This window comes from Seriola aureovittata, chromosome 10 (genome assembly GCF_021018895.1).
Source record: "Seriola aureovittata isolate HTS-2021-v1 ecotype China chromosome 10, ASM2101889v1, whole genome shotgun sequence".
Classification (NCBI taxonomy): Eukaryota; Metazoa; Chordata; class Actinopteri; order Carangiformes; family Carangidae; genus Seriola; species Seriola aureovittata.
The window spans coordinates 18,285,993-18,312,511 of record NC_079373.1 but is presented as its reverse complement, the minus strand read 5'-3'; the positions used below and the strand labels follow the sequence as shown (position 1 = coordinate 18,312,511).

Genomic DNA, 26,519 nt, shown 5'->3' with positions numbered 1-26,519 from the left:
TTTCCTAAGAAGGAAATACCAAAATTCTTTCTACACGGCTTCTGAAATGAGAAACTTTCTTGATTTTTGATGAAATTTCATTTTTTCACAATCTTTTTGACACTTTTTTTTTTTTTAGACCAATTAACTAATCAGTTAATCAAGAAAATAATTGTCAGATTAAATGATAATAAAAAGAATCATTAGTTGCAGGCCTAAAAAAAAAAAAAAAAAACTAAGAAAATAAGTTACTTAAGTTTTTGTTCTACACATGAAGAATTTACTGTCATGTAATGCAAAACACAACAATATCTGATAACAATAAACGTATTTTCTATTATTTCAACTAAAAATTTTAACCATATTGCCCAATCCTTTCCAATTCACATTATTATTTTCCATGTTTGCACGGTTTTCTGGGGTTGAATTCATAACAAAATAACGTTTTTTTGGGGGAGGTGGGGGGTGGATTCACATGCAACTAATTTCTTTGGCTGGAATCGAACCAGGGATGTCACCTGGACGTGCAAACAACCATGTACCTTTGACCAAAATAAAATGAGAAACATTGAGTGTGATGATTACCTGATGATTACAAAACAAACGTTGAACCTATTTTAATATTTGTCATTAAACAGGAAAAGCTGAGTTAAAAGTAATCAAATTGTACACGACACAGCAGGTGATTTGAAATAATCTTTTTGTGTTTATTATGTACACATATGAAGAGCATCATGGTGAGAAAGTATCAACATAAATGAAAAACAGGAAAAACATGTTTTAAACTTCACACTGTTTTGGTTTGTGAACACCAACAAAAATCCTCAGTCCGTTTCTTGCTACTCATTCAAAGCTCAAACAGCTTTTACAAATCAACCTGTCTCAGACTTTGTAAGTCACATCTTAGACTCTAAACCTTTCACTCACATATACTGTGTTTCTGTCCCTGTCCCGGTCACTCGTTGTAACGTGACAGTTTCAGTCGGGGGATGATGTTCATGGACTGCAGCTCCTGGAACAGCAGCTTGCAGGCGTATGGGATACGCAGAGAGGAAACGTGGCAGGACGACTTACAGTAGTGACACCTGGAAAGAAAAGAAACCAGAAGATTACTGACTGTACGTCCATCTGCTCTATTACCGGTTTCTGGTCTGCATTGTAGGATGTAAACTATTTAAACATTAGCAACAGCAATCATTATGTTGCCTGCCACTTTGAGGAGATGAGACAGAAGCATGTTACTTGAAAACAATGAAATAATTTGGATATATATATATATATAAATATATATATATTTTTTAAGGAGACAGCACCTAGGAAACATTTCCACTGATAAATCTGAATCCAAAAAATTAGATCTCCCTAAATACTTAAATATTAAATTCCCAGTTTCAACTTGTGATGAACAAAGACAACAGCTTAAGGGCAAAAGTGCAGACTCAGTAACCAGTGAGAGGCCTGTTAGTCGGGTGATGAAGAACACATCAATGCACACTGGATCATGTGAGTTGCTATGACTAAATGACAAAAGCTCTGATGTTCACTTTTACGGGTGTCATACGATGTCAACAGCACTCGCAATAACTTACTGAAAAGGTCAAGCTGTATGTTCAACAGATGGTTCTATCATCCAGACACCACCACAGTTACTGGTCTCCGTTATATGATGATGCAGTTGTCGTGCACTCTGACGATGCACTTCAGCTCTGTAGCCGTCAACTGAGGTGTTCAACTTACCACCCAGAGTATCCCAACAGGCCGCACTGTCCGCACACATCCACCTCAAAGGCATCACTGGAAATCATGAGGCGTTCCAGCAGTAACATGCTCGCTCCGTAGCCGATCAGACAGTCGCGCTCCATCTCGCCCAGACGCAGACCTCCGTCTCTGGATCGTCCCTCTGTCGGCTGCCTGTTGGCGGGACAAACATATTCAGGGCGCACAGAGGGGTGAGACAGATGAATATAATCCACCTGGTCCATATCTGAAATTGTATTTTTTTCTTGACGATTTAGTTTATTTCTATGGCTCAAATTTTATCATTCAATTAATTAAATAAATAAATAATATATATATATATATATATATATATATATATATATATATATGTGTGTGTATATATATACACATACATATATAGCTTACATTACCTGGTGAGAACAGCTCTGGGGCCTCGTGCTCTGGCGTGCATTTTATCAAGGACCATGTGCTTCAGTTTCTGATAATACACCGGTCCAAAGTAGATGTAAGCCTCCAGTGGTTCACTGAGGAAAATACAGCAGTCAATCAATCAAGCTAATTCATCCATAAATATCTACTCAACAATACAATGACGAATATCTGTATTAGGACACAATCTAGTAACATAAAAAGTGTCACTTATCAAACACAAAATACTAAACATTTGTTGGTAACATCTTCTGCTTCTGTTTTTATGTGATTGTGTGATGATTGATTTTTGACTGTTTCGCCGACGGTTTGAATCATTTTGTGCTCATGTAAGTTGTGCTCAGCTATTTTCAGCACAGTTGTGTTATTGTCTGATGGTAATGTGAGAGCAGGGGCTTCTTTAAAAACACTGGATGCTGAAAACATCACGATGACGATGGTGCATTCGGGTGTCTCAGGGAAGCTCAGACATCCTATATTTAACAGCTGACTATCAAGATTCTTTTAGAGCTATGTTGTTGGAAAATCAAACAGAAAAAACAGCCGTGAATTGTAGTCTCACTGTTTCAAAAGAAAACAGCCATGTGAATGTGCCTGTGTGCAGCCTGGAGAGACATGTTCCTGTCTTAGGCAAACCTGGATAAACATAGAGAAGGAAATTTTTAATATCTTGAATAACTAAAAAAGATGTTGCTCTCCAGTCAGCTCAAACTCCACCAACGAGGAAGAATGATCAAAACAGACTCTGATTGCTACACCATGACCATGAAATCATGACATCACTCTGAGAAGTGTTTGATATGTTTCGTATGTACACAAGCTGCTCTTCATAATGTACTAAAACAAATACATATTTAAAATAGCCACAGAAACACAGCATTAATAAAAAAAAAAGGCATACTTTGGAAAATGTTGAGCAGTTATGTGACATGTATGTTAATCTTTTTATTACCCAGTGATTCCTGAGGTGACATAGTCTTTGCCCTGGTAGTTGTATCCATAACGGATGAGGTCCTCACACACATCCTTCACCTTGCTGCCTCCGAAGGCCGTACCATAGTGAAACCGTCCATCTAGGACTCCCGCCTTCCCAGCCAGAAGTTCAATCAACTTTCCCACCTGACAGAATCAGACACAGTCTTAGAAGTCAAGACAAAAAACAATGGCTCCGTTCATAAACATAATATATGTCTTTTGTGATTTACATCGTCCCCTGGCACCAAATGTTGATATTGTGGATGAGGTTAGGTTACACATGTACGCCTCGGGGTGGGACCAGCGGTCTAAGGATGACTGATTTCAACAATTCCACTGAGGTCGCACCCAGAGGACCCCTGACCCCATCACATAAAAGGAAACACCTACTCCCATTTCACTCTCAGGCCACAGAAACATCCTCCCGAGCCAAACATTTCTGAGTCTTTTCCATGACAACCACTGCTTGCAAACACACTGGCACTGACAACTTCAGCAGTAAAGATCATTCAAGTTTTTACAGTGTAAGGGACAAAAAGCAGGCAGACACAGAGCCAAGTTTCATGTCATTCACATTCAGTGCCATCCTACAGTTCAGATGTACTGTGCATGTTTGATAAAACTTCCACACACTGCTACAGGAGGCGGCTTCGCTGGCAGCCGTCTCTGCAGCAACAAATATCTGTTTGTGAACAGTAAGATTGCTGCTTAGCGGCGTCAATGGACGTGTGCTCTGGAAGCCAATGATAACCCAGAGAGGAGAGGAGCAGGAATAATGAGGGTTTTGTCTCAGAAGAGCCGACACAAACTTATGAAGAGCGACGGTCAACACGGAGACTGGGGTGATTCAGACTGAGCTCGCAGCCAAAGATCACAAATAACAGCCGTGTACAGGTTCTAGGTGTCAAATTACCACCTTTACACTGAAACTAAAGTTGATATCAGCTCCCTGTTAAACGTCACACAGAATATCAGAGCTGAAATGATTTGGTGATTACAGAATTGACTGAAAATTAATCAGGAATTATTTTGATGATTAATCATCACTTTTTAAGCACAAATGCCAAACCTTAGTAGCTGCTGATTTTCCTCTTCTTATATGACCCAATAATGAATAGATTTGGTTTTTGAATTGTTGGTTGAAAAAAACAAGGCATCACTGTGGGCTCTGAGAAATCCTGATAGGCATTATAGAAAAAACAACTGATTGATACTTTGCAGATTAATCAGAAATGACAGTGATTGCTAGTTGCAACCCTACCGTCATTCTGGAGGGATATCCGTGAGGGTTCATGATAATATCTGGACAGATGCCCGAGTCACAGAACGGCATGTCCTCCTGTGGGACGATGAGGCCACAAACACCTGAAACATACAGACACATGCAAACAAACACAAAACATATTGAGGTAAATGCACACACTATTTTTTAGTAATTTATCGAGCATGTGAGGATTAGATGTGACGTGATTGGCCTTCTTCTTTACACTTCACAGACAAATTAATCGAAAAATCAGAATCAACAGATTAAATAAAAATAAAGAAAAGAGGAAAAGTTAGGCGCAGCTATATCTTCCGTTTTCAGCAAGTAGTTAAAAGCAAATAAATTCACTGACCTAACTGACCGCACAGTTCTGACTAAGAAATAGCAAACTTGTAGTAAAACTGTTTTGTTGTGTGTATTGCTGCTGGAAGCTTGGTGTGGACCTCATGACATTTCCATACTCATGTGGACAGACAGGGTCCTCCTCTTTTGATTCACATGACGTGGGGGACAGGCGCCCTGGTAGCCAGGAGTTTAAGTGTGAGTGCAAATGTTTGCTGAGGGGCCGAAGCACTCTTCCCTGGCCAGGGTAAACAGATTGTAGGCCCATTTGCAAATGAAAAAAAGAGAAAGAGGAGAGAAGAGAAGGAGAGCAGGAAGTGGAGAAAGGTGCTTAGTTTGACAGGGAGACCGGGATTACACATCCATGACTTTCAGTTCAACTCAGAGGAAGTTGGGGGATCAACTGGAGAGGAGAAATTGAATCCGAGCACGTGGGAAAAATTCACTATTAGCCGACCAGTCAGCGACACAGCACACAGCAGACTGCTGATGCCTTGCAGGATGTTGTAACAGGATGTTGACCGGGAACAAGTGCAACGACTTTCTTGAAAGGTATCCAACAGCAGGAAGAAGGTGAAAAGAAAGGAGAAAAGGCGAGTACGACAGGGCCAGAAGAGAAAGCAAAAGGGGAAAACAAAAAAGAAAGAAAAGGCAGTTCACAAAAAAGTTTGAATATCAGGGTAAAAAGTAGGATGAAAGAGGAATGAGAGGAGGAGGAAGGAAAGTGGAAAATGGTGGAGAAGGTGAAGAGAGAGAGAGAGAGTGAGAGAGAGACACAAGTTCCCATATCAGACATCCTTAGTGTTGTTTGTTTTGTGTGAAAGTGAATGATAAAAGAGGCATGAAATCAGCAGAGAAAGGCAAGACAACAGCAAGGGTCCAGAGCCCTCCATCACAGCTCATACAGCTCCACGCTGGAGGCTCGCACAATGGGCCCCTACTACTGACAACCACTCCACCTCCTCCCCCACCTCCACAGCTGTGTGTGTGTGTGTGTGTGTGTGTGTGTGTGTGTGTGTGTGTGTGTGTGTGTGTGTGTGTGTGTGACCGGTAAATAATTAACTTATTCTGCTCTGCTGACCAGGACTTATGAGACTAGTCATGAGTAGCTGGGAGATCTATCGCTGCGGCCAAATTCACTTCTAATTAAATAATACAACCTTGATTTAGGATTCAGTTCAGGACTCTATTCAAAATGTTTGTCAAGCAAGAAAAGGTGGTTATTTCAAAATACAAAAACCCCGCCGGGAGCAAAAATGTAGTTTTTACAAGCGTTCCTACTTTCTAAAAGTAGCTGTGAACACCTGAACGTGACTACATAGTACTCTAATTAAAAACTAGCCAAACATCAGTTGCACATCTGGGCCTTTCCATCCAGATCTCCTCCAGCTAACCCCGTGGCGACCCCTCTCTCTCCGTCACTGAGACAGAAGACTTTGTCTCATCCTAAGCTGACCGCCCAGTGGCCACCGCGTTAATGAAGAGAGTAAATTATGCATGGCGCCAGTTAGCTTTTTGATTAAAACATCATACAAGCCCTCTATAGGGGAGGTGCTGCAAAACAATGGAGGTTGTAAACACTTTTTCCCCAGTAGCAGCAGAATACTGCTGGGGTGTAATAAATTTGCATAGTCTGGCACAGGACAAAGAGCCAATTAATTGAAAAGAGCTCTTGAAAGATGAGGACAGGGGGGCAGTGACAGAGCAACAGCCACTGGGACTTGACTCAACAAATGCTCCGACACAGAGACGACCAAAGATTTTTTTTTTGTCCAGTCATTTACAATCTCTCACAACAGGTCCTAGAAGTGGTGAATATTAATGCAATTTTCTGTATTGTGCACATTCAGGTTTAAGCTCAACATGCTGCCCTCGTTTCAGAGAGAGGACGGGGTGACAGTGCTGAGGTTGGCACCTTTCTGTCCGTGACGACTGCTGAATTTGTCTCCTATCTCTGGTCTCCTGGTCTGCCTCAAGAGGATTTTGATGAGGAAAGCATCTTCAGCGTTGGATGAGATCATCACCTTCTCGATGTACGAGTCTGTTGAGCCTTTATAGCTGCAAACAAAAACAGAATTGCCAATGTTTTTTAGTTTTGTTTTTTTCCCCCGTAAGATTTGCAAGATAAATCATTGTTTTGTGTTGCGTTGTTGATTTTCCAAGTCTACGTACAGCAGCTGGACAGGTGGGCCAACTGTGAGGTGACACACGCTGAGGTCACAGTGCACATGTAGGTTGGGGTGGGTGTGGTGGTGCTAGGAGCTGATGTGCACTCACCTGATGGGCACGTCTCTGTACTGGGGCTGGCCTGGCTGGGTACTGCCCTCCAGTGGTGTCTGGGTGACAGTTGGCATGGACTTGTTCACCAACACCTGCTTGTTCTCCACTCTCTCACCTGTGGCACACACAAGATAGATCGCACATTACACTACGACTCTAGCATGGCCTGCTCACATAAACTGAAGGCCATCATGAGCTCTTTCAGGGGAGCTGTTAAGGTTGGGTCACAAAATCTTTATTACTTCCCAGAACTTAAATAAATCCAGTCTCACTCTGAAATCTGGATCAAACACTGAACAACAACAGGTGACTGATAACACACCAACAACAACCTCTCTGTTCACCTCCTTTGAATTTGACTCCAACAATTCAACTTAAATATCCCCTTTTATTTATAATACAATAATGACCAGTGTATCTCTCCATCTACAGAAGTAGCTGCTTTACACTGTGAATAACTTGACTTCTTCTGGATACTGTGTCGCCGAAACTTGTATAAAAAGACTTATTTATTCAACCTAACTGTCACGTACATTTTTGTTTTGAAGTCATTTTGAATGCCACGCTGTCTGAAGCTGTCAGTGCCTGCTGATGAAACAGTCAAATGTAAGCAAGCACATGAAGTGTGCTAATTAACTCATTGTACCGTGATAGTGTCCTTTATTGAATCGTGGTATGTGTATGTCAACACAAAATGAAGCCGCAATTTAAAAAAAAAAAAGAAAAAATAAAACCTGGATACTGTGCTGAAACGTCCAGTCAGTACTAGACTGGGAGATTTTAAAGACAGACTTCAGCCTACTTTGTTATTATGTCCCACTCTTAACACATTTCACCAGCTGTTACATCATATAAAGCAAGAGATCTGGACAAGCTGACAAGCAGTGAAACACTACAGACTAAATGATCCTGTGTATAATTTATGATAGAGCCAAACACATTTACTGTAGCAGTTGAGTCTGGTGAGGAGCAGCAAAGCATGCTGGGCCTCCACCAGTCCTGCTGGAACTCACCGGGGGAGCAGATACCGTCAGCATCCAGGATGCTGTGCCTCCAGATGGGCTTTCGCGTGGCAGCATCCAGCATGGGCCCCATCACCTTATCAAAGGTCTGGTTGGTGTAACGCCGCAGCGTACACTTGGCATTTTTATAGACGAGGCAGCGGCCAAATCCTGGAAAGATAACATACACATTAACCTATCTAAATGTCTACTACCTGAACTGGTCAGTGATGACAAATATCTCATAACAGCTGCCCTTCTTGCAATGAAATTTTAATCAAAATTCTAGAGTCAGGTCTCACCTCTGTCAAGTGAGGCTTTGTTGAGGACCAGAGCGTCCTCAATGTCGTAGCCGCTGTAGCTCATCACGGCCACGGTTGCGTTCTGACCAGCAGGCAGCTTCTCAAAGTCAATCAGCTCGATGGTTTTTGTTTTGACCATGGGCCTCTGAGGATACGCCAGCAGGTACATCAGAGTGTCGATACGGTTCCTCTGGTTGTAGCCGATAGTACCTGGAGAGGAGATCAATATGACATATGCAAAATGATTCCCGTCACTCATAACTGTCATTATATTGAAATTTTCAGTGTTTCAATGCACATTTTAAATGTCCAACTGTCTATAGATCAATTATTAGAAGTGTTTAATCTTCCTGTAGGGTGGGTCAGGGCTGGGCCTGGTTAGCATTAACTCAGAGCAGCACAGTGGAGGATCGGGGCCAGTTATGGCATAAAGCCTGGCCTCCCTGGAAGCCTTGACATTTGTCAGATGCTATTACTTCACAATCAGGCTACAAGCACAGAGTCTCTGATAATAGGCCTGGGCCACACAACCAGATTTGCACATGTATAGGGCTGTCCACACAAAACAGACAAGGCAGAGGATATTGTGCCAAATATAGTTCCAGTCTGTGTTTTTGTAAAGATGGGGGGAGGGGAGGAAGGGACGGACGGACGGAGGTAAAGCAGTGGGTTGGGGGTGACAGAGGCTCTTACGAATGTTAGCAGGGCCGTTTGGGGAAGTTTTGGTTACCAAGGAGCTGCGGGTGCGCACTCTGTGGTCTTTCGCAGCTGAGCACACTGACCCCCTGAGCACAGCCAGAGCAGACACAATGAATTGCTAATGACACTCTGGGTGACTGGCAGGGAAAGGGCCTCCGCACACACAGCACAATAGCGAACCTACACAAGCCCCCCATGTTTGATGTCCATGCACATACACACACACACTGACACACACTGACACACACACAAGAAAAACACTCAATCACACATACAAATGTATTCTGACAAGAAGTAGAGCAGGAGCAGAGTTTTGGGGGAGACGAACCAGCAGGCTACTTGTATCTATGTTGTTTGTTATTCTAATGTCCTTTTGAATGATTTTCACTTGTGCAAATAAAACTGTAAACTCTGAACCAGCAGATTTAGGAGGCTTAAGAATAGTGTTCATGTGAGATCAAATTACTGTAAGCGTTTGTGTGTGTGTGTGTGCGCGCACAGAAACACTGCAGCTGTGTGGAGGATGTTTAAGGAGGGATTTGAGATCTTCACACTTTAATGACCTGCTTGCTGACTGAAGCTACCTGCTAAGCTGAGTCTTACCCATGGCCTGCTTGCCCATAGCGCACTGGTATGTGTTCCTGGGTGACTGGTTGTGGTGGGGGTATGGAATGAGGCCGGCACACACCCCGAGCAGCGTGAAGGGCTCAATCTCCAAGTGTGTTGTGTCTCTGCAGAAATGAAAATAAATTAAAGAGGGAGCAGTGTGTTGATTTGACATAAAGAAGGATAATTTTCCAGTTATTTTAATGTCAGCGGAATTGAGCGCCACTCACTTATTAATCATGTGTTCATAAAGGGCGATCTGACAGTCGTTCTCCTCGTTGACGTCCAGGTACTCCACCAAGCCCTCATGCAGGAAATCCTCAAAGGTTCTGGAGTTACAGAAATGATAAAAAACAAAAAGTTACATTAACCAATTCAGACCATCTGCTCTTTTGATGTACACGATTATCGGCAAACAAATCTCCAAACAAGTAGTTCACCTGACTGACTCACAGCCTCACCTGTAGCCCTGCGACAGATCTTCAATGTGTTTGTTTTTCACCATCGGCTGCCCCTTCTTCACTATGATGTACGGCCTGACGGGGGAGAACATAGAAAATGTCTTTAAATTTAGTGTACTCTTGTTATTCTGATCCAAAAATGAAAAAGCACCAAATTTAAACTTCCTCTGTAGGAAAACTGAAATAATGCATTTTACAAAGACTCAGTTAATGCAACCAAGTCTTTGAAAGTTTTTCTAATTATCAAGTACAGAGTAATAACATCAATAACATTTATTTTTATGCTTTTTAATGCTTTGAGTATAAGTTTGTTGGTGTCATGTCTTCCTCACCTGCAGAGGCGTCCTCCATCAGACGAGATGTAGACGCAGCGGTCAGTCAAGTTTGTGGAAATGGACACGAACTCGTTGATAAAACCTGCCCTGCGCATCAGTCTGAAGGTGTTGACCAGCTTATGATGGTCTCTAATTACACCGAGAATATTACCTGTGGACGTGATACAGACAGGTGGGTGGACAGACAGACGGACAGGCATAAAGACAGGGTCAATTCCCATATTTACAAAACTGTGGAAACACTCAAATGATGTTACCAGCTATCACCTCTGACTGTATAATGTTGTCAGTCTTACATCAAGATATATTTTGTAACCTGCAAGTGCTGTACCAGGATAAACTGTCTTTGATTGAAGGAATCATCATTTGTTTGCTTTCTTACCACCAGTTAGACGAGAAGATTTACATATTTAGCTGAGCAGAATCACTGGAAGTAATTTCTTTGTCATTTCTTTGTTCTATGTAATAATTTATGCATTTGTTTCCTGCTCTTCTCTCCCAGTTTGTGTCTAAAGCACGGTTCCAAGTAGTGATTACTTACATCACCAATTAATCTGTCCATTATTTTCTCAATTTATCTTCATGTCCATAAACTGTCAGAGAACAGTGAAAAATGCCCATCACAAATTACTAGTTTTGTTTCGACCAACAGTCTAAAATGCAAAGATGTGGTGTTCACATTGACATAAAATAGAATAGCAGCAAATGGACATGTTTGCTTGAAAAAAAAAAAGATAAATCGACAATCAAAATTCCAGCTGATCAATTTTCTGACTAATTTTTTCAGCTTTGCTTTAGAGAAATATCCATGGTGGATCAAAAAGCTGCAGCAGGTAGATATTTAACAGTGTTTTGGTTAAATTCTGAAAAGAAACAGCATACATATACAGTAATGTACTCTGGACCTCCATGGCAAAATGCTTGCAGGGGTTTGTTCATATCAAGTCTGACAGACAAATGACTGGAGAACAGAGGAGAGACTGTGCTCTGCCTCTGTGTGAGGGCACATTTGCAGTGAACACAATCTGAAGGGCTTTGACACCTGCTGCTACCAACTAATTAAATGGTATGGCAGCTAATATAATTTGACAGTTATCAGTGGTGAGACAAACATATACAGTAATTAAGGGGCCAAGTTCTGACTCAAGAATAATACCTACTGCTGCCATGAAATTAATGACTTATCAGCCGTCCTGCAAAATGCAAAATTACCTTCTGTAAACTAAACAGAATATTTTCCCTTTCATGTTCATAAGCAATGCATTTAAAACAGGGAGGATTAGACTTTCTTTTCAAGTGATCTGAAGCAAAAGCATCCAGTGCTAATTCTCTCTGTGGTTATTTATTTATTAGGCTCTACTGGTGCAGTGGAGCTTCACCATTGAGGAAGACGAGGAAGACGCTCGGGTAGGAGAGCTCCTCTCCACACAGCAGGTTGACGTCTTCCACCCCCAGGTTGAAGGCCAGTTTGATGATTGGACCGTCCTCCATGTCGGTGGTGATGTGGGTCATCAGAGCCAAGTTCTTCACCAGACCGCAGGCCTACGGAACCAGAACAAATAGATGATCGAAACCACGTGCAGGTGTTTAAAAGTGTAGGTTTATGTGTGTTTACTCTGAATGACGCTGCACACGACACAAGAATACTACGCCACAAGCATTTGTGAAAACCGCACAAAATCAAACTACAACAATATTTAGTGGACCTTATGACATTTTCAAGCAGATGTCCTCTGATTCTTTACAACTAGTAACCTGTGGCTCAGGTCTGCTCAGTATATGCAAACCTGACAATAACTATTTCCCTGTTTGATGCTAGCTCATTGTCTGTAAGCATCACAGGGGGTAAAAAAACAAACAAAAACAAATTAAATCTTAATTCAATCTAACCTTCATTAAATAACTTTAAATGATAGGCAAAAGTGGATTTTACTTGTAATGTTCTATCAAATAACATTTGAATTTGATCTGAGGTTCTGACACTGTCTCAGTTTGCCAAAGCATGTGTCCGCTCGCCAAAGCTCTTAATCAGTCATTGGCGGATGTGTCTTAAAGTGTGATCTTAAGACCATTGTTCTGGAGTGAAAACAAAAGGTTTTGACCTCTTTTCTCCCACAACTGTCAATTATGTCTTACGGCAAAAAAACTGTTAGTGTAACCACTTCACTGGGTCGGCAGGATCAGGGCAGGTGTGGCTGCCACTCACTCACCTCTCCCTCAGGGGTGTCAGATGGACACAGCATGCCCCACTGTGACGGCTGCAGGGAACGTGGCCCGCTGACCTTCCTGGTCTTCTCAAACTGGGAGGAGATCCTGGTCATCATGCCAAGAGCGGAAATGAAGGAGAGACGAGACAGGACCTGGGTGACACCCTGACGGTCCATCTTGAATCTCTTCAGAGACCAGTTTCCCTGTGGACAGAAAAAAAAAATCTGTATTAATTGCTCTTTATTAATCTGCCTATTAACACATGTGGGATTATCATATTGATTAGGTTAATAAGAAGTGTGCTGGTGATTTGAGAGGTAAACATGATTTCAATTACAACACAGTGTTCTGAGCTCAGATAATGCCTGTTTAACTTCTGACATCAGATCTGTTCTTTATTTATGAGTGCAAAGTAGATTTTTAGTTTTAAAATCTTTATGCTGTTTTAATATAGATCACTTACACTTAGATCAGCACTGTGTATAGCCATCAAACATTTCTAAAACATCTGATTAAAAAAATATAATAATAATAATAATATATTTTGAAGATGTAGTGTACAGCTGAATCTTAGCAGTGAGTACTGAGTGTTTTCAAGAATGAAACTAACTGTCAGGTTTTTCAGTCTATTCAGCATGGAGGTTTATTCTTGATCCATGTTCTTCCAGGGGAAACTTGCATCCTTTCTATTTAATCAGTTCATCATATTGATGGTCTCAGATCTGAACGCACTCACTGTGGATATGGCATTGACCATGCCGTTGGTGATCTGATCCTGCCTCATGTGCTTCACCACATCAAACTGAGCAGCTCTCTGCTTGGGGATGATCTGATCGGCGATTTTCTTCAGCTCAGAGTTAAACTTCTTAAACAGATCTTCAAACAGCAGAGACAGGAGCTAGAAAAGACAGAGAGACTGCTTTGTTACCAAGACTGTTAACAACGTTTTTTTTATTGATATTATTCACTGGTCAAGTCTTCAAACTAAACACAGAGTGAGCACAACAATCATTTCAGAGTTTGAGGCGTCACCGTTTCTTCACACAGTCTGACTCTCAGATCTCCTGGCACTCATCATCTGCGTATGTCTCTTATCAGCGCTGAGGTAAATTTACAGTCAGATTTAATAACCAGGTGTGCTGGCTCAGTGATAAGCCTGACCTGGCCTCCATCCCAGGTCCCTGTCCTCCTCCGCCAGGCCTACAGGAGGCAACCTCTCTCACAACCCCCACCCACCCTGTGCATTAGCATACATCAAAACAAACAGGCAACGCTGCTTGAAATTAATAAAGAAATTAAGCTTCCGTTGCGCAGCCAGGCCAATTAGTTGAATGTCAGGGAACCATAATTGGAGAGTGAGGAGATTGCTGGCGTTGTTAGTGTGTAAGCCCCCTATTGAAAGAGGGTTCTGTGCTCCCCCTCCTCCCATCTCCTGCTCCTTATACAGAGCAGGTTGGGGGGGAAATTAAAGGCCTTAAGACAGCAGTAATTACATTATCAGAGCCGGGCCTGCGGATTAGCTCAATCGCTCCAGTCAAGGCAGCAATTCTATTGTCACGGTGCTGAAAAATCCCCATGCTTCCTCAGCCTTGGGATTTTGGTGCCACCGCATATCTCTCTCCTGACAAAGCCAGGCTGAAATACAGGGGGAGGTGGGACGAAAACAAAACAGGGAAAAACAAAGCTGAGGGAAAATAATGAGAGTCTTATTAAAAGGAGACGGCAGGAACAAAGATGCAGGTGAGAGATCAGGATTGGAGCAGCCGCTGTCCTCTGGTCAATTCCTGTGATCCATTTACACTAAAGCATGTGAGCATTATTGGCACGTTTCTATACACGTATTATTAATAAGCATCAAACATGTTTTGTTTTCGAGCGGCTCTCTGAGTAAGGAAAGGTAGTAAACACCTTTCAGTTACACAGAGATGAATGAAATAAACACACAGGTCAACGGGGTGCCTCTGAAGTCAGAACTAAACTCTGGCTCATTTGCAGTTTCCTGTTGATCAGTTGACAAATTAACAAATAACTTTTTAATTAATTGGTCTGGTGTTTTTGTCTCATAATGTGAAATATAAGAAGACTGACTGAATGGAGGATTAAATTAGGTATTGTACAAGCTGTAATGAGACCACAAGGACAGGTGCATAGAGGCTTACCTGTCCAGCCAACTCAAGACGTTTGTTGCCATAGTAATCTCTGTCATCCACCTTGTTGTCCCCCTGGGCCAGGATCACTCTCCTCACCATCACAGCCAAGTAAATACACTTGGCCCTAAAGTTAAACTCTTTGACCTGCAGACAAAACAAAAAATAATGATACGTTGTCTAATATACTGAGTACAATCATCCATGATTCTTCTCTGTGTGTTTACTTACAGGCACGTGTGTGAGGATAAGAGATGCCAGCAGCTCTCTGGCCTCCTCCATCTTGGTCTTCTTGGGACCTCCCCACATGCGCTGTCTCCGCACTTTATTCCCGAGGTAGCGCAGAGCCTGAGACACAGAGCAGCAGAAGCAGCAGAGGTCAGGGAGCAGTCAACAGAAGAACAGAGTATCATGGTAATTTATACTACTGGTAACCATACGATGAGTTTAAAACCCCATATCCAAACGATAATTTTTTTGATTCCTTTGTTTAAAGTATTGAACTACCTCATCTACCTACCCAATCCAACCTCCTGAGTATAAAACCGAAACCAGCTGAAGTGTACGCTTTATTTTGAGTATTTTCACTGCTTTATCTTGACAAACAGCCCGTTCCTTTGGATCTACATTTTCTCAACCGCTGAACTGCTGTATTAGTACGCACTAGCGCACCTACTATATTACGCTGCAGATCAGTTGTTTGCGCCAGAAAATGTAATGAAAGGCTGAATGTAAGTGTGTGTTTTTTCTGTTACCAGACAAACAAATTTTTCCGGCTGACCCCGTCCACAGCAGCACATCACTCAGCTTCCATGCTGATGCTCTTGTCTGTTTCTCCAAAGTGAAAGTGCCGATCACAATCTACTGCAGGTAATACACCGACTGTGTGAGTATCTCACACAACTGTCAAATAACCCAAACTGTAACTTAAATGTCACAAGGAAGAATAAAAATTTTTTATTAAATTAAAAAAAAATCAGTGGACTGAGAATAATTATTATGTCATGAACATTACACAGTGTTTCACATATTTTAATCCAATAGTCAGAAAACTCAGTATTTCATTTAACAAAATAATTCAATGCAATAGTGATGAAGGAGTCTAAAGTTAGAAAGTATCCTGATTTAGTTCTGGAAATATCTGATTAAAGAATAAGTAAACTTTTTTTTTTGCATTCTGCCTTTTTTGACACCAGACGATAGAAGTGACAGATAATGAGCAGCGAGAGAGGGTGGAGGACATGCCACAGAACTGTGGACATAACAGTTACTTGGTCAGAGTTTTAGACTCTAGGATGCTCCACAACTTTTTTGACACTTGACGGTTTTCGATACTGAATGCTATGGACACGTTTCGACTGGTGCTCAAAGGGTATTGAGATTTGATACCCAGCCCTGGTCAACAGTTGATATTGCAATATGATAATCAATTGCTGCATTAAAAGGACTGATTTAAGTTTCTTTGATGCAAATTTTATTGTGAAATGATTAACATGTGTGGGATTTTGTAGGTAGGAACACAGATGACGCATGTATCAGGGTTGTGGGAAGTCAAGTGAATCACAAAGGGCATAGTGCACAGAGGCACACACCAAACACCTGAGTCAGTGTGCTTCTGGAGCCCTCTACTCATCTATAGAGAAGGTCAAAGGTTAATGAGGCTGAAGACTTTCTGCAAGACCACCCACCCTGCCATATATATATATATATATATATTATATATATATATATATATATATATATTATCTGTCTTCAAATTTTGATGAGTATACATTACTAAAAATAAAAAGATGACATTCAAATTTGGTTTAGGCAGATTACTTATCATAATCTGATAACAATGTTTCTTAAGCCTTATCTGCCTTTAATTATATAGATTTAGGCCTCATTGTGCACAATACAATGACCCAATGAATACCATGAAAAGACATCATGGAGGCTGGCAGACAGACGAACCAGAAAGCTGCAGCGACCGGTTGCTAGGAAGCAAATATGGCCTCATCAATGCATCAGTGGTTCCTCTAACAACATAATCTTTATGAAAAACAAATTGGCCGATTGCATTCATCTGTAGATGTCAAAGAAAACACGTGGGCCTCCTGAATAACGCATGAAAAGCGTTACTTAACTGACTGGTAAGACAAAACCTTAGTCATCTGATCACAGAGAGACAAAGAAAATACCTCCTGTCAGCAGCAGTTAATGGCCAACAAAGTCAATGGGCACACATCAGGGCTCATAATTCAATCCTGTTGTTTATTGACTTACAGTTGAATCACACTGTAAACCTTTTAATGTTATCATTCTACAAATTTCTCTTATCCAAATCAATTATTCTGAACAAGCTATGATTTATAAACTAAATAAATTAACAAATTAAGTTTTGGTTTTACACAAACGTTTGGTCTCGTGTACTGCATAATGGTTAATGCTTTGATTATTTTGATATGTGATTTTGCACAGACTTGTCACATCATGATATACTTGTTTTGAAAAAAAATCCTTAAAGGATCAATCAATCAATCAATGGTTCAGTGGTTTAGGGAAATATGATTATGTGCTCCAGACCACTGACATGTCTGTAAATATGAAGGTGATATAAAGACAGGTCACCACTTAACATGTCAAATCTTGCTTGTTTAATCTTTACAAAAACTGACGAATAAAGAGACAAGTTGTGGTTTTACATGGGGTCATGTGACATTGTGACTTTTGTTGTCATGGGAGGTTGCCAGGTCACCAGCTGAAACTCCAATTAATGAGCTCTACAAGTGCTGGTAGATGGATTTTCTTACTGTTAGACAAAGCTTGGCTAGCTGTTTCCCCCTGTTTTCAGTGTTTGTGCTAAGCTAAGCTAAACAGCTGCAGGTTGTCATCTCATATTTACTCCTCAGACATGAGAGTGTTATCAATCTTCTCATTTAATAAGGAATCAAATAAGCACATGTCCCAAAATGTTGAACTGTTGCTTTAAGTGAATCAATGCATTAGAGGCCGAGATATACTGTCATTTTTCTTTACCTATGGATCAAGTAAAAAAAATTATTTGATCTTACATTTCTCATTATGAAACAAAGCATCTATTTATAAGTCCCTCTTTGCCTGGTAAATGCTTTCATCCTTCAAACTTCACACCTACATTTTGTACCACAGAGAATCTGTTCAAAGTCTCAAGTTCAAGCTGAGAAAAATGTGACACCATCAGGGTTATTTTCACAGACTTTAAAAGCTCCCTCCTCTTTTGTTTAATGTGATTAAAAAATAATGAATATCATCAACACATTAAACACATTCATGTCCTGGTTCTACCCATTAAGTTAGTTTTTTTTTATTCTTTCACACGTGTTTTAATGTGTCTTTCTTTTTCTTGTCCTCTAAATATTGTACTGTATGTAGCATGTTGTTTTTGTATTGTTATTTATTATGATTACCAGTTTTATTTTCATGCTTTGATGATTTAAAAAAAAAAAAAAAAAAAAGCATGGGCAATGACTGCATTACTTGTAAAATTGTCTTTGTAAATCCAATTAAAAAAGAGAATTAAAGCTCCCTCCTGAGGCTGAGTAGGGCGCCCTGCGACTTGTAAACCGACTTTTATGTGCAAAATTTATGGAACCTCCCTTTAATTTCATGAAGCTGATTTCAAGCACATCACTCTGCTATGGCAGATGTGGACCACTGAGGTACCTGAGTCTGTGTGAAGATCTGGGCTTTCTGGCACTCCTCCAGGCTCGGGGCGAAGCTGGCCATGACGTGCTCCTCTGTACCGATCATCTGCACTATCTCCTGGTCACTCTCTACGCCCATACCCTGTGTGGATGACATGGAAACAGTGTGTGAGCTCTGGAATGTGAACTGAATAGAAAGCGACATGAGAGAGAATATGTGGACTGTTTGAAAATGAAAAACCATTTAGATATTTAATTTGTGTAACCACATAGGAACTTGCTGGTTAAGTGAAAAGCACAAAGAGGAGACACTTTGCAGCTGAAGCAAGAGGAGAGCCAGGAGATATAAGCAGGGTGTGCGGGGGGGGAGAGGTGTACTGCGAGTCATAAGGTTGTCTGACATTTGCTTATGGAAATGTGAGGCTGTGGGAACTAATCCCGTCTGTCTCACACTGGATCTGAGGTTATTTCTGCAGTCGCTGCCAAACACAGGGGGAGAGAGACTAGGAAGAAGTCACTCAGGATATACAAGTGCACAGCAAACAGAGCGAGCATGCAAACTGTGTCCTGTGGATAATGATTTCAGCTCTGAGCACTCAACACTCACAAGTTGACATGTTTGGAGAGATTTGTCCTCAGAGGGAAAGAAGCTAATGATGCCAGCTGGCTAACTGACATTTTCACTGAGAGCAAAGGGCGACACATGAAAATCAATTTGATGAAGAACTACTGAAAACTGACTTCTATATACACACCAACCTGTAGCAAAACCTCTCACTAAATAGATGAATTGTTCATTTTGTGTGAAATCATCTATTAAAGACAGTTCAGGGAGATGCACTAAAACAGAGTTAAAAATAAAAAGGTATTCAATCAGATAAAGTTACTTTTGGAACAAACAGGAGTTTTCCCTTCAGTCTTTGGTGCAACGATGAAAAACAACAGCTTCATCCAGCAGCATCTAGCTGTCTTTTAGCACCCTCTTCTGGACGCATCAGATATTGTCTGTGCCCATCATCAGCAAAATCTCTTTTACCTTGAATATGATGGCGATGGGAGCGTCCTCCGACAGCGTGTTGTGTCTGAGGTAGAATCTGCCTTGTTTAACGATCATATTAGTTCTGCTTTTCTTCTCGTGAGTGGAGCTGGAATTAAAAGGACAAGATTAAAAAGAAAACTGAGCAGATGAAGAAACAGAAAGTTTGAAGAAGAACATTTTCACAAAACAATGGGAAAATCAGGAACCAATTAAAGCAAAAGGAACACAGTTTTAGGAGAACAATGTGTTTTTCTTGCCAATGAGACAGTTTCAGGTGTCAAGAGTGAGGATTTTAAAAAAACAACAACTTTATAACACATGCATGATGCTCCTTTCCTAACCACAAAAAGAAGAGAGACAGGACTGAAATGCTGAAATAAAATAAAATGAAATATGAAAAGTTGAGAAAGTTGAGCCATTAAAATAATAATTAAATAAAAAAAGAAATGGGGCAGACTAAATTGTATTGAGACATATAAGTACATAGAGTTTCCTGGCATCGGTGTTTTTGACCTTTTTTATACATTTGTTAAGTAGTGGCAATGGGAAAGGATTCAGTAAAAAATGTTGTTATGATTATGATATTATTAACTAGAAAATCAATATGCTAGTTCTTCAAAATGCCTCCTAACTGGATTTGAAAGAGAAGAAATCTATATTAATCAATGTGTTGCTCAGTCGATCATGCAAGGATTCCTATATATAGCATTCTTATGCATTGTATAACAAACATAAAATAGATGCTCTGTTGTTTCTACATTTACGTGGGTCTACCGATGCAATCGTGTGTCACTTTAAATGTTGCTGCCGCAAGGAATTGTGGGACAGCATTATCTCCTTTCCTTTCATAAAGGAAGGTCCAGTGTATCCTATGCTAAGGGTGATAAGATAGGAAACACTGAAGCTCCTTTCCTCAGCATTTTGAGAATTAAACATCATCTCTTCTTATGGCTGCCACTTAGATACGTCTGGGGCATTTCACTCAGTTAGGAATGGTTACATGGATGTAAAGAATGAAAAAGGAAGGAATGCAGTAAACACCCTAACCCTAACCCTAAAGAAGAAGAAAACTCTTTAATTTTAAACATAAATCAAAATTTAAAATACAAATTATTAAAAATGCAAATGAAGCAAAAGGTAGGACTTCCTGACCACAGTTTAAGAGCTTGTTTGACATGGCCTGAGCCTGCGTTTGAGGCTGAAGTGTTGTGTGTTTCACTAGCAGCTGGATTCAAATCCACGGCATGGCTGTACATAATCTGCACTAGCTTTAATAAAAGCGTTAGGGGAGATGTAGTTACAGTACCTGGTAACTGAGGCTCCCACTGCACCCTTCCTGTCCTGCTCCACAATGATTCGATTCTTGGACAGCTGCTCTTGGATCAGAATGACTTTCTCCTGACCTTTCACGATGAAATAGCCCCCTGTGAAGAAGCACAGTGTGGTGTGATTTAATCACTACTGAAACTGAACACCAGCAAATAACTTGGGCTACTGCTGTTGTTCTGTCTCATGTTTTGGTTTCCATCAAGTTGTATTATGATCGTGTACCTGGATCCAGAGGACATTCATTGAGTTTTGAAAACTCCATGGGTGTCTTTCCTGTAAGAACACAGTTTGAGCTTCGCAGCATGATCGGCATCCTGAGAAAAGCAAAGATTTACATTAACAACAAATAGATATGAGCAAGACTGTGGTAATATTCAGTACATGACTATTGCAGTCATGAAGAAAACAACATCATTGTGAGTGAACAGGATTTTTGTCTGTGAGGTTTTGACTGTGAAAGTTGGAGGTTAAGATATTACTCCGTAGAACAAACAAAGAAAAAAACAATGATACCGTCCAATCGGCAGGGCATTGCGGATGATTCTCTGACTGCCGCGAGTGTACTCTATGTCCACTGTGATGGGCGCTGAGTAGGTCATGTCTCTGAGACGACACTGTGGAATCAAACAGGAATGATGAGCTGTATCTCACCAGCAGAGTGAAATGTTGTGACATTTGGACCTGTGCAGTTATTTTAATGCTTTGACAGTGGACACTTTCCAGTATTATCAAAGTGATCATCAAATGCGTGCAAATTATGCATCAACACAACAAACAGAGCTCACCTCATGAGGCGATACTGGTCTAGTTACGTTGAAGCTTTCTTCAACATCAGGCATGCCAACATAGATATTGAGGTATCTGGAAGGAAAACAACGTTTGGTCTGACTGTGTTAGATTACTGTGAGTTAAAGCGGGCAGAGACAAGGTATGTGACTTACTTGAGGTACCACATTGGATCAGCATCGCTTGTGATTTTTTCATTAGCTTTCATTATTTTCTTTATCTGTAAAAGAAGACACTCAAACTGAAATCAAGATGAAACTGAGGCAGCAGTAACACACACTGAAACATGCTGGGGTCGTGTTTTACCTCCACATTGATGAAATAGTTGAATGAGTCGATGTGCTGCTTCACCAGACCTTTCACCTGGAAAACACATGGAGCCATTAAATAAAATGCAGTTACTGATGTATAGTGCTGAAACAATTACTTGATCAACACAAAAATAATTCCTCATAATAAGATGACTCCCTTTATGTAACCAGGTGATGTCATAATATTTAGCAAAATGTCTGGGATACACAGCAGGTAGAGTCAGGTGAGTTCTGTTACCTTCAGGAAGGCTGGTAATAGTTTCCATTTTTCCTGTCAAAAAACAAACAAACAAACAAAAAAAAAAGGTACCACGTCAAGTGTGTTGTTGCCAGGCAGTGAAAGTAACTTGCTTGACACATTTTACTCTGCAGCTGTAGCTGATTTAAGACGTAGTTGTCAAAATGCCGACAAGCAGCAACCTGACAGCTGCTGCGCAAATTGTAAACACATGAATAAACAAACTCAAACCACAACAAACTGACATATTATCTGTGGGTGAAGTGCAAATAACCCCCTCCGCCCACAAACAAACACTGTATCTACAGCTTTGTTATGTTTCTCTGTGCTGCAGCCACCACGTTAGCTTCTCTGTACTCGTGCTGTAAAACTTTGACTCTTTACTTCCTGTAAACTCACCGCCACAGTGTTGACAGGAGCCGCCAACTCCTGTGGAGTCATGGAACAAAACTCTCCTCCCAGCACCTCCATGGTTATTTCTACTGTTCACCTGTAAAACATAAAACTCTGGCCATACAGTCAGTGTTGATATACGGCGTCGGAAGTCGTTGCAACATGCGTTCCTCTCGCGTGTTACGCTGTAAAGCGTCCGTGCGGGCGGAACCAAAGAAAGTGTTCCGCTTTTAGTAATTTTCTGGTGCTGAAAAACCGCAGGGTTATCATAGCTTTATCTGCTCTTATAATCTGATATAGATCATCCATTTTTGAATGGTTACTTTACAAGTGTCTGAAGTGTCATCTCACAAACAGAAAATGAACATTTAGCCAGGTAATGTGATTTTGAAATACTGGTGGTTTATTTGAGTGTTTCAATTTTGTGATATAATATACTTTTACTGCATTTATTTTATAATCCCAAAAAAATAATAATTAATAGGATAACAACATAGATGCTATACGTGGCCTCACATCTGATATATTCATTTATTAGACTTGTGCTGCCAATGAGCTTTGTCTCTGTTATGTAATAAAACTCAGATAAAGATAGAAAGAATAGACAGAAATAGTAATTTACTTGAACCTTTTTGCATTAATATACACAGACCATCTGCAGCATTAAAATACTGGTCATATGCTAAAATGTCAACAGTAACACCATATGTAGTTTTGATACCTGAGGACATTAAAAGTGTACAACAACATAATATACTGAGGTACTTCCATACTGTGGTACTGCAGGTTTTATGTAAATAAAGGATTTCTTCTACATATTCACAATTTAATTAATTGCATGACTGCAAATATATGATTTAAGTGTATTACAAAGGTTAATTGAAAATGATTTCATTTTCTGAAGACAAAACATAAAAAACACCAAATATTTGATTTTAAAAAGCACCAGATTTTTTTTTATTGAAACTGTTATTTATGAAAATAATTCAGTCCTGATAAAAATAGAGACATGAACATGTGTGTCATGCAATACACTAAGCAAAACCAAACCACAGTCCATTTGTGCCCCATGTTCCCAAACAAAGACGTGAGTATCACTTTGTATCAGAAGTCAATTCAGCGTGCGTGCTGCCTAACATGTCTGCTGTTGCTGCTGAGCAGTTTGGGATATGCTGTGCCGAGGGAGCGCCCGTGTCTGATGACCACCAGCTCCATCTGACACTGGTCGATGTTGACCAGCACCGTGGTGCTCCTGTCTGTGTTTATGAGGAACACGATGGTGAAGAGTGCCATCTCAAACTCGGGGCTGGTCCCGATGAAGGCGCTTCCAACAGGCTTCACCAGATTGTGCCAACTGAACTGGAGGTTCAGAACATGGTCGTCTTGATCAGGCTGTGGACAGAAACACATGGGTTTTAAAAACAACAGATTATGTTATTGGGCCATTTCCTTTGTGATGATCTGTTACACTTACTAAGTCACTCTCTCTGGCTTTGTATCCTTTGTAGTCCAGGTAACTGTTTTTTTCTTGCAGGTAGAACTGGATCCAGTTGTGAAAACCAATAATTTCTGTTCCAGATCTTGTTTCTCCAACAAACACATGTTCGAATCCACAGGAGTCCAGGCTGGTGAATGTTTCAGTTTAGAAATACCACAGAAAAAAAAAAATTAGTAAATATATTTATATGTTATAAATCCCTTGTTTGCTTTTTATACTGATTTAATGATGAATGTAACAAATGAACAAGCGTCTCTATCTTATGTATGGCTGTTTCAGTATCTCACCCTGTGTTTCTCTGTCTGCGGTAGAGGTTGAACCAGATCAACTTTAGCTGACTCTTAAACAGCCTCAAGTTGGCGCTGGACTGTCCTTTGCTCACCAGGTACCTATGAGCCCGCTGTGGAGAGATCACATGTATGACATTCATGACTCTGGTGCAGGACTCTGTCACAATGAAGAAAGGATCAAATGAGTAAAATGAGAGAGGACAACTTGAATCAACACAATTAAAATGTATAATATTGTTTTGTAACTTTACATCTTTTAATGAATTTGCGTTTTCGATTTTATACCTCTATATTTTTCATCTTTACTGTACGTTAATTTTTCTTGATCTTTTTTTAATTTCCTCTTTGAAATGTTCCTATTTTTTATTGTCTGCATATGTTTTTTATTTTATAACACTTTTTATATATTTTTTTCTGTATTTTGGAATTTTTGCAATTTTTATTAGCGATGGTAACACCATATTTCACCGCACTGTCTATGATTGTGTTTGTGAAAAGGCAACTTTTTCCCCACAGACATCTTGTATATTTATATTGGGAGATGTCCCTATATCTTGTAATAAGTCTTGTGGAGAAAGAGCACTGGGACTTTTGTCCTGATGTCAACTACAGTCATCCGGTCCATCTCATCACATGTGTTTCTCTGAAATAAAGCAAGTACTGCATGTTCACATTTTTCTAGTGATCCTCTTTGGGGAGACTGTGGGGGCCAGCGCAGCATTCCACAGCTGCAGACAGATGTTTTAGATACTTTTTCTCTCTCTAACACTACGAACTAATGTGTACAGTGTTGATCTGAGACAGGAAGAGACTCTCCCACAGGAGTTCAGCTGCAGCCTCCAAACCACAAAATGTAGGAAAACAACAAACCAGAAACAGTTGGTGGGAAACAAAACAACTTACATAATATGTTATACATTATCTTCTTAGTCTAAGAAACCTAAGACATACAGTACAGACTGAAAACAAACAGGTGTTGGAAATGAGTTGTCGTGGAGCAGAAATGAATAAGTGAACTGTTAAAAATGTGTGTGGAATTTTACATGCAACTAGTTGTAACATGTCAAATGTACCTTCATGACTTCTGTCTGTAAGACGGCATCCAGGAAGAGATTAATCTCAGTCTGCTCCTCTGTTGTGACTTGCTCTGTCATGCCTGTGGACCGCTCATAGTTGTCCAGGAGTTTCATGAACCCTGCAAGCACAGAGATCCCATTTATCGTAGGGAAGTCTACAAATGACCTTTTTAAGCTCAGAAAGTGAGAAACTATTCCTGTTTGTTCCATGCACACTTACTGGAGGTGGTGGTCGTAGTCTTTAGTTTGTTCTCATTAACGTTGGAGAACAGAGGCAGTGTGGCGTGATCCTGCACAACGTGGCTGCCCTGGCTCACAAAACTGGCTCTCCCCTAGACAGTTCAAGCACAGAATACATCTTTGTAAAAACAGAGGGTATGTGTCGCGTGAATGACAGTATGATACATACCTGAACAGATATTGTGTAGTCTGTGCCAGGCGTCATGCGATTCACATCCAGCCTCCACAGCTCATTGAAAAGATTGGATAGTTCCTGGTTTAAAGCTGGTCTGTTACAGAAAGTACACACAACTGACAAATACTGACAAACATAATAAACACAGTTACTCATGAGGAATCTTTATACAGGCTACTTTACCTTGATGCATTCAGTCCACTGAGGAACACCGCAACAAGGACAAGGACTCCACAAAACCTGTACATCACACATTTGACACATTTTGGATAAATATATTAGAAGTGAGAAAAAATAACAGCCTGATTATTCTGACTTTTAGTTATTAGTCAGTGGTAATTAATAAAATAAAATAACATTATTACAGACAACAGACAGTTTTACAAACTGCAACAATGTGGCTAAATTGAACTTGTGTACAGGGAGTAAATTCATTTTCAGATTAATGTAAGGGTCAAAAATAAAAATGCATACCTTGCAGCCATGATTCTTCTTGCAAGCTTCCACTCCTTCAGCTCAGACTACAGCAGAGTACTCACTTGTCTGTTCTGCTATAGGTCCAGTCTCCACGAGGCACCGAGACCACGTCCATTAACTGCGCATGGGCAAATCAGGACAAGTATGAACTCCTTTAGCTCTGAGGTCCACACATTTAAATTGTATAGACACCAGAGGGCGCTTTGTCTCAGGGAAGATTCTCTCCATTGA

At 40.5% G+C, this 26,519-nt stretch overlaps 2 protein-coding genes across 2 annotated transcripts; both read right to left on the bottom strand.

Moving 5' to 3' along the window:
• Positions 1-662: 662 nt before the first annotated feature.
• Positions 663-22,713, bottom strand: polr3b (polymerase (RNA) III (DNA directed) polypeptide B). Its single transcript, XM_056387719.1, has 28 exons — positions 22,539-22,713; positions 22,140-22,172; positions 21,897-21,953; positions 21,746-21,810; positions 21,590-21,665; positions 21,318-21,418; positions 21,027-21,118; positions 20,782-20,899; positions 19,473-19,581; positions 18,456-18,578; positions 15,000-15,116; positions 14,781-14,915; positions 13,358-13,519; positions 12,624-12,824; positions 11,793-11,955; positions 10,411-10,564; positions 10,079-10,153; positions 9,848-9,946; positions 9,615-9,742; positions 8,313-8,522; positions 8,023-8,181; positions 7,007-7,124; positions 6,645-6,787; positions 4,385-4,488; positions 3,101-3,267; positions 2,130-2,243; positions 1,717-1,890; positions 663-1,064 (listed from the first exon to the last, which is right to left on the bottom strand). Exons 1-28 carry the CDS (start codon positions 22,608-22,610, stop codon positions 935-937), a joined length of 3,399 nt encoding a protein of 1,132 aa, XP_056243694.1. The 5' UTR covers positions 22,611-22,713; the 3' UTR covers positions 663-934.
• Positions 22,714-22,914: 201 nt separating this feature from the next.
• On the bottom strand, positions 22,915-26,398 carry endouc (endonuclease, polyU-specific C). The gene is made up of 8 exons (XM_056387720.1): positions 26,286-26,398; positions 25,995-26,051; positions 25,806-25,905; positions 25,617-25,728; positions 25,394-25,515; positions 24,318-24,430; positions 24,007-24,157; positions 22,915-23,924 (listed from the first exon to the last, which is right to left on the bottom strand). Exons 1-8 carry the CDS (start codon positions 26,294-26,296, stop codon positions 23,649-23,651), a joined length of 942 nt encoding a protein of 313 aa, XP_056243695.1. The 5' UTR covers positions 26,297-26,398; the 3' UTR covers positions 22,915-23,648.
• Positions 26,399-26,519: the final 121 nt, after the last annotated feature.

Coding starts and splice junctions, on each gene's coding strand:
- polr3b (XM_056387719.1), bottom strand. CDS start 22,610: ATGGAGGTGCTGGGAGGAGAGTTTTGTTCCATGACTCCACAGGAGTTG. Junction 12,825..13,357: donor TGGTCAATGCCATATCCACA/GTGAGTGCGTTC, acceptor TTCTGTCCACAG/GGAAACTGGTCTCTGAAGAG. Junction 9,743..9,847: donor TATGAACACATGATTAATAA/GTGAGTGGCGCT, acceptor TCATTTCTGCAG/AGACACAACACACTTGGAGA.
- endouc (XM_056387720.1), bottom strand. Junction 25,516..25,616: donor GACTACGACCACCACCTCCA/GTAAGTGTGCAT, acceptor CTGTGCTTGCAG/GGTTCATGAAACTCCTGGAC. Junction 23,925..24,006: donor AAGCCAGAGAGAGTGACTTA/GTAAGTGTAACA, acceptor TTCTGTCCACAG/CCTGATCAAGACGACCATGT.